The 8,576-nt window shown below is 34.7% G+C and overlaps 1 protein-coding gene across 1 annotated transcript; it reads right to left on the bottom strand.

The window, feature by feature from the left end:
• Positions 1-966: 966 nt before the first annotated feature.
• Positions 967-2,369, bottom strand: LOC126631428 (ABSCISIC ACID-INSENSITIVE 5-like protein 3). The gene is made up of 3 exons (XM_050301555.1): positions 1,605-2,369; positions 1,240-1,311; positions 967-1,047 (listed from the first exon to the last, which is right to left on the bottom strand). Exons 1-3 carry the CDS (start codon positions 2,367-2,369, stop codon positions 967-969), a joined length of 918 nt encoding a protein of 305 aa, XP_050157512.1.
• Between the last annotated feature and the right edge of the window lie 6,207 nt (positions 2,370-8,576).

Raw genomic sequence — 8,576 nt, 5'->3', positions numbered from 1 at the left:
GTACATCTGGCTCTGTCCATAATGGTGTTTCAGTCGTTTGGTAATTATGCCTCGGCAATTTGCAAGGAAGAAATGATAAGTATTGAAGAGCACCGGTGAGCTATCGATGCTTAAGTTAGCAAAGAATAGAATGCCACATGGACAGATTGAGGGTAGAAATGACATTTTATTGGAAGAACGTACAAATCAATGGTTAGCCATGCATACTGAAACAAGTCTTGGAGCAAGTGGGCTACTAATTGGAGGAAGAGAGGGCTCCCAATGGTTATGGATTAGCTAATGACCGGTTGCTGTGTGGAGTTGCTCTCCACATGTTGGGCTAAGCCAAGACCAAATTGGAATCCAATAGCTCATGTACTTACTTTCGGGCTGGTTTGGTATTGCTGTGCTTTGAAAAAAAGCTGCTGTGAGAATAAGCGGCTGTGCTATGAGAATAAGCGGCTGTGAAATAAATCAGCAGAGTGTTTGGTAAACTTTTTTGTAAAAGTGCTTTTGGAAAAAAAAAAAGCAGTCTGATAGTAGGTCTTTTCATTAAAGGAGCACTGTAGCTCCGTGTGCTTTGAAAAAAAGCCAGTTTTCCAAAGCTACAAATAGCAGCTTCAGCTTTTTCCTTTGATTTTAGCTTATTCTCACAGCAGCTTCCAAAATAAGCCCTTTTTTTGCAGTTTACCAAACATCTAAAACCCTTACAGCTTTTTTTCATGGGTGCTTTTTTTTAAGCACCTCACTCCCAAACCACTCATTCATCTTGTTTCTGCACAACTTTCATTTAGTTATGTAAAATCTACTCCTACTTTTAACATGAGAAATAAGGAAGAAAAGAAACTTCCTTCTTATGAAACACACCAATTCTTACAAATGTAAAACTAAAATCTCTGCAATCCATAAACAAAAACAATAGATGAAGCTCAATCATGATGAAGGCCTGTAAAATCATAGTGAAGGAAGAACATGTAGAAACAGATGCTAGAAGGGAGCCGAACTGGTTCGCCGGAGTTGGTATTTAGGCATAGAATTAGGGTTTGAAGATAAGATAATTTCCACCTCCTGCAACCAAAAACACCAAGCAGCAGTAATTATAAATTTATCCAATCTGTCTTGCTTCCTTTGAGCTAGATATAATTAACACTTTGCTACTATATATATAAGTATAGTAGGGTTAGTTTCATTTAGCACTAGCGTAGTTTAGGGTATGTAACAATTTGGTCATTTATTTGAAATTTGAGGCTGTGGTGGTACCTTTTGCTTTTTGAGCCAGCTATTCATTTTTCTCAACCGGAATACTTCATGCTCCAACTGGCTGGTATAAGCCTAGATCATTATACAAAGGAATACTGAATATATAAGTGGCAAGTTTTTATTAAATATCTAATTTACCAATAACTGATAATGTTCTCTTGCTAGACTTATCTTGATAAACAAATGTTTAAGTTGTCAAACTATGAATCTAGGTCACACATTTCAGGTGAAAATTAACATAATTAATGAGTCAGATTCACAATCTGACATATATAAATTGATAGTATGACAAAAGAACATTTTTTGAACTCTTAACTACACCATAAAACATGTGTAAGATTCAAGAAGTTAAACTTGAGTATAACCTGCTTTCTTGCCCTAGACCTGGCAGCTGACTCACGGTTCTTGATCATCCGCTTCTGCCTCCTTTCTATCGTTTTCTCCTTGATTTCATCAGAAAAATGGCGCTTCTTCTCAGCGGTTGCGTGAGATTCTGAAGACGATGCTGATATTGCAGGCATTGGAATTGACATGCCCACTTGGTTCTCCGAGTAATCAAGATTATTCACAGTTGAGTTATCATACACTGATTCACAAACCTTGAAATTTGAATCCAGCATTGTCATTCGCTGCTGAACAGCAGACACTTGAAACTGAAACCAATCTGCCGGCTGCGACACCATAACCGCTGGATCAATACCCATAACCGGCTGAGCATTCATCATTGCATTTTGGTTTCCTAAGTTAATGGCGCCGGTGCGAACTAAAAAATGTTCAGGTGTAGCTGCTGTCTCCCTAATATTACGTTGGTGCAACGATTCGTTGGCCGCAGAATTGGCAAGCTCATGGTGAGAAATCCCCTTCCATACTTCATCAGCACTCTTCTTACTCAATACTCCATTCAAATTCCCAAGAAAAAACGAAGTGGAAAAAGAGGAAGAATTAGGGTTTTGTAGCAGCTGCCCTTCATCAGCTGATATCACATTTTTAAGTAACTCATCAAAATGCATACCATTCAAGGGCTTGCTGCCTATATTTCCGAGCTGGCTTTGAACCCCATCCAAATTAGCCAGAGGAGGAAACTGCGGCCTCTCACCTCCATTTCCAGACCCCAAAGTCATGTCATCCATTACTCCCAAGCCCAAATTTGATTGAAAATATTATTGGAGAACTTCTTAAAACAAAGTTATTCCCAATAAATTGTTCACGGTGGAGAAAATTAACAGTAGTGCATGCAATACCAATTAAGAAGCATGCATGATCAAATTTAAGTCAAATTTTTTTTTTCACTCAATCCAGAACACAAATATTAAATTCTTATATGTATATAGGAAATTGTAAAAGAATAGAAAAAAAAAACAATTGTTAAGGAAAAACTAAAACCATGTGTAATGAGTTAAGTAGGACGGACTTATGGTGATCAGATTGTGGAGAATGAAGAGTGAGGAGTAGAGAGAGCCGCATGAAGAATTTTTAGGAGCGAAATCTGAGCCGCCAGAAATGATCTGGATGAAGTTGATTTGTTGTAGAGGATGCTACTTTTAGAGAGAGAGAGAGAGAGAGAGAGAGAGAGAGAGAGAGAGAGAGAGAGAGAGAGAGAGAGAGAGAGAGAGGGTCATCAAGTTCTCAACAGCCATACCAGATTTTCTTGCTACTTTTGTGGGAGACCCAACCATCCACACACTTCCTTGTTGGAAAATTTGGCGGGATGGATACTACTTCTGCAAGGATTCATATACGATGACATAATGATAATTTTCATTGCTAAACTTAATTTTCAATACTACTTCTTCCAATGCCACCAATTCCCCCTAATAAATAACTATTTAACCCATTAAGACTATCGTTTGTAAAAATTAATCAACAAAACAATGTAACTTATCTTTTAGAGTGTAGAAACCGCTCTTTGTCGATGCTTGATTAGAACAAAATTGTAGTTTTAGTCGTGTAATTAGTTCATTGTCCTTAAGAGTATATATTTCAATATAGCAGGTTATGTCACCCTCTCTAGGATACCACAATACTTGAGCTAGGTGAGCAGCTCGATTGTTCCTTTGATTTGAGAACTTCAAAACAAGCAAAGGGAAGAGCATATAGTAAGAAGTTCCAATCGTATAAAGAATACTGGGTCAATCTGAAAAAAAAGAAGGGTGGATCCCATATTCGGTATAGGAAAGAGAGATACATATAGAATAGAATGATATTTTTCATACACGTTGGTCATTTACTATGCATATAAAAGTTGGAGAATTAAAGAACAAATTGGCACATTAATAATCACTAATCAGATGAAGAGAGGAATGGTCGCATGAGTGCCACCATTTCAGTTCTAATGATTGTTTTGATGAACCATGAATAATAATACCAACATTATTGGCTAGAATTTTAATTCAAATATTCAATAAATAAATAGATTTGAAGAAAAAGGAATCGTTACTATGAATTTCAACAAGCATTGTTTGTGTTTTGAAATACTCATCAAAATTTCTACTTTAATTGCTTTTGTTGTTCTTTTTACCAAAAGTTATTTGGAAAGGGGCACATTCGATCACAAGACTCCGCGGTCCATGCTCAACAGTGGGCTTTCTTTTGGGTTATCTTGAGAATTTAGTCCACCCACAAAGTTGGGTTTTCATATTTATTTGGCTGGTTAAGCCCAGAGCTCAGGACATTTGTCATAATTTTGGTACAAATGAAGGCTTACAGAGGAAGGCTCTTACAGAGCTCAGAACACAAAAACGGCTTAAACAAATCTGGGTGTAGCAACCCTCATACATCTTCCTGAACTAAACCACCAACACCTTCGTGAGGAGCCTCAAAATTCCAGCACAGAAATAAATTAACTAATTTGAAATTAAATTATACAAAATTATCACCACCATTGATACGCTCAGGGTAAAATAGGTAATAGGAAACATTTCAAGTTAATTTGTTTTCATGGAGTGCTGATCAAGAGTTTAATAAATCTTCTTACCAAAAACCATCTATGACCTATCTACTTAAGTGACATGTGTCCTTTCGATTTAATTTTTTTTAGTTTTTAATTTTTTTAACTGAGAAGATAAATTAAAGAATTAATACTGTTAAGTGAGGTTAAATGAATGACCATGTTTCAACAAATGAGATATGTCACAGAGAAGCCACATAAAACTTTGGTGAAGAAGATTTGAACTCGCTAATCAATAAATTAAAATGGAAAATTACTAAATTTTGTGGACTTTTACTTGAAATATGGTATCGCTTTTAGGCTTACATTAAACTTTAAAAAATCAAAACACCTTCAAAGAAAAAAAAAAGATGAAGAAAGTCAAAAACACTTTTGAATTGGGTTTTCAAATGTATGTGAGTGATTGATCCCAAAATTCAGGCTACTCTATTTGTTTTCGTATTTAATACTGCAATCACAACATGAAATTCCAAAGTTCATTATATTATAGTTGTATATGTTGTTGCTGCACCCCCTAACTTTCAACTTCATAAGAAAAAAGGAAAAAATAGATTAAGTTATCCATCAGTTAAAGACTGTCTTTTCCTTTTGCCAACGTCGTCTTGACAATTTCACCACTCAAATTTTGCTTCATTTTCTTCCAGGCTGAATTGCAACAAAAGTTAATACGAATATGGATAATGGGTGTTCCTCAGCTATGGCAAATACTAGTATATAAGTTTCCTTTCCTCAGTGTGATAATTCGTTAAGTTATTGCCCATAACTTTAAGAAAACACTTTAGCTCCTTTGGTTTTACATGATTTGTCTTGTTCCTTTTGACCCCAAAATTGCTCTAAGAAATGAATATGTTTCATCAATCCTATGCAACCAAAACATGGAAAAAATTTATCCTATTCACTTTTGATACAAAGAAATGCAGCTAAAATTATTTTGTTGCTATTATAGTAAAACTTTAGACACACAAATTCGCTATATTTATTGATACACTCTCTAATACACGTGGATCCTATCATTGTTGAATATATGTCAACAATCTGTGATAATTTTATATATACTAATAAATAATAAATACGAATAAATATTGAACAGAGTATGAACGACGAAATAATTTAAAACAGAAAGATTGAAGATCGAGGCTTGGGTACCGCAATGTCCTTGAAACAGAAATTCGTCCCTACTCAGTGCTTGTAGTTCTACGAACATTTGCTTCACCAGGATTCAACGTTCAAGTTAGAATGCCAGCATCAGAAAACTTAACTTCTGGCGAACTTCTGTGTGGTTCTCTCAGAAAGGATGTTTGAGATTGTAGAAGAAGAATATTTATTTTCTGTATTCTAAATGTCATGCAGATGGATGTATATATAATAGAAAGATGCTTGTTCGCAACAAGAATGAGAATGAGATGTGTCTGTTGGGAGACATCTTCTCCAGAGGGGTGCTTTACTCTGTGTTCTTTCTGAACTCTTCAGACTTCATCTGAAAGGATGAGTCTGTTGGTAAAAAAATAATTAATTAATTAAATTCGAAATTAATTAAAAATAATTAATTAAATAATTTAATTATTAGAGCCCGAGCCCCAAGGCCCAATGCCCATCTTTTGATAATTAATTATATTATATTATATATATATATATATTAATTATAATTAATTACCAATTAATTAGTGCACCCCAGCCCAACCCCAAGGGTGAGCCCAATTTTATTCTCCAGACCTATTACTCCAATCACTTTCTATAAAGGACAAAGCCTTATAAAGTGATAAAATCTTTTGAGAATAGCCAATGTGGGATAAAGAAATTTCTACTCAAACTATTCAAATTTCCAACAATCACTAGATGTGAATCTCACTTCTATAAAAGAGTGCATCAACACCTTACTATTGTTGTTGCTTCCTTTTTCTTTTTTACAGTATGAAATCACTACTAGGAATTATGGCTTGCCCTACTAAATCTTAGCCGACGGACATATTTTCGTTGGTTGAAACATATTTGCCCAATGGATAATTTTGTTAGTATGGCAAAATTAATCAACATATTGGGTTGACTAAAAGTATTTAAGCAACATACACATTTCGTAGGTTAAGAAACAGGTTGTTGGGGAAACTTTTGGCACGAAGAGGAGAACTGTTTAACCGACAAACCAACCATTTGTTGTGTAAGATAAACTTACCCGACGAAGTTCTCCGTTGGGCAGATCTACTATTGGTGGTCAAAAGTCCACAACTAACATGTAATAGATCCCACCACCATGAAATTTGCTTGACGCTTTCTTAATTAAGAGTTGCCTGACGGAGTATTCATCGAGTAAAGATAGATTCATCAATTTATAAGTCTGTGCCTTCCCCTTCCTGTTTCTCCTCCATTGATTCATTCTCCTCTTTATACTTCGTGCGCTCCTATTCATCTTTCTCCCTTCTCCCTGTGTTCTTCGGTTCAAGACCATTGTTCCCACCACCCACACCTTCCCATTTGACCATTTTGGCACAAATTTATGAAAAAAACAACATTTGCAAAGGCATGACTAAAGGGTGTCCCTCAGTTATGGGAAATACTAGTGTATAAGTTTCTTTTCCCGGGTGAAAATTCATTAAGTTATTGCCCATAACCTTAAGAAAACACTTTAGCTCCTTTGGTTTTATATGATTTGTCTTGTTCCTTTTGTTGCTCTAAGAAAGGAATATATTTCATCAATCCTATTCAACCAAAACAAGAAGAAAAAATCCAATTCACTTTTGATTCAAATAAATGAAGCTAATTATTTTATTAGTATCATAATAAAATTTTAGACACACAAATTTGCTATATTCATTGATATACTCTCTAATATAAGTGGATTATATTATTATATGAGAATCTCACTTGTATAAAAGAGTGCATCAACACCTTACTACTGTTGTTTTGTTTTACTTTTTTTTTGCAATAAGAAATCCAAATTGTAGTTTAGTGCCACTTGATTTAGGCCTAGAGGAACCAAATCAAACCAATATATGGTTCATAAAGGCTTTCCTCTTGCACCACCGGAATAAGCATAATGCACACAGTGCAAAAAGGTCAAAAGTCAAAAGAAAAGTCAAGGAAAACTAATGAAAAGGGCTTGAAAATTTTGAGTTTTAATGATAAGGACAAAATAAAGGGTAAAGTGAATAGTACCAGGATTGACTTTTTAGTGTAAAAATGTGGTTTTTCGTTAAAGTGAACAGTAACGGGTGTTTTTTGTTAAAGTTCCCTTGTCGAACACCTTCCTTATCTTTTTTTTCTTTTTTTTCCAAATGCTTCTATATTCCCAAATAGTAGTACGTACCAAGTACCAGCATTGCTTAGATCACACTAATAGTGCTTGAACATGAAAAAAAAATGGTCAAACTGATTCTTTCTCAAAGTCAAATTTCATTTGCAGATATGATTGATTTTTAATGTGTTCTTGAGATTTAATCGTTTTGTCATCAAAATCTTATTGATATATCAATACTATTTGATTGTTATGTTGTCAATTTTAATTTTAATCAATTCAACATGTGAAATTTAATTTCTAATCATTTTAGTCACTTTTCTCAAAGAAAAAAATTGCTATTTCTGTTAATCATTTTTAGGGTTTGAAATTGAATAAATTATTTTTACAATATCATTAAGAGACAAATCTCTATACAGAAAGTAAAGAAAAAAGAAAGAATGAGTGGACGGGGATCAAAGTGTGTCAAGTGCCAAAATTATTGCATCCCTGATGAACCCTAGCTCCTTAGTGATTAAGTGAATGACGTCAAAGGGTCTGAGTGTTCCAAATATGCCATGACAATCAAAGAGAAAGGAATGTTGATAAAAAGTGGCTTAGATTAAAGCCATGTCTAACTCTTTCCTATGCCTAATGGTGATAAAAAGCGGCTTGGATAAATTAAGAAAATACTTCCCTACTAGTGGTGAGGGCTTGAAGGATTTGTTTTACCCTTCACAATGTGCAATCATAATAATCTGGTATTAAACTCACTATTTATAAGAGTCAAAACTAAAACATCTTACTAAACCACAGTACTAGTGGCCAATAACTTAGAATATTAAATTAAGAGGAATATCAACATGTTAGGTGTATGTATGCGTTTGTGACAGAACTACTTTTTTTTTTTTCAGGTGGGAAAGTTGGAATCACAGCGGGCGGTTGACGATGATCAATTAATTATTCCTATGATATTCCCATAACGAATAGGAATTTGAGTATCTGACAATCACCAGCACGCCAATGGAGAATCTTTTAACCCATTTATAATGGATTGTAGGTATAAATCTGAGACCCCAAATGGTTGGTGTTCTCTGAAATGCTCTTGCTTTTCTATTTGGTGAATTTTCAATGATCCATTCGTGTGGATTGATTAGCAAGGGACTGGTATCTCATCGATCG

Source organism: Malus sylvestris, chromosome 8 (assembly GCF_916048215.2).
Source record: "Malus sylvestris chromosome 8, drMalSylv7.2, whole genome shotgun sequence".
In the NCBI taxonomy this organism is placed as follows: Eukaryota; Viridiplantae; Streptophyta; class Magnoliopsida; order Rosales; family Rosaceae; genus Malus; species Malus sylvestris.
The sequence above is the reverse complement of the archived record's forward strand: the minus strand, read 5'-3'. Positions and strand labels throughout refer to the sequence as shown.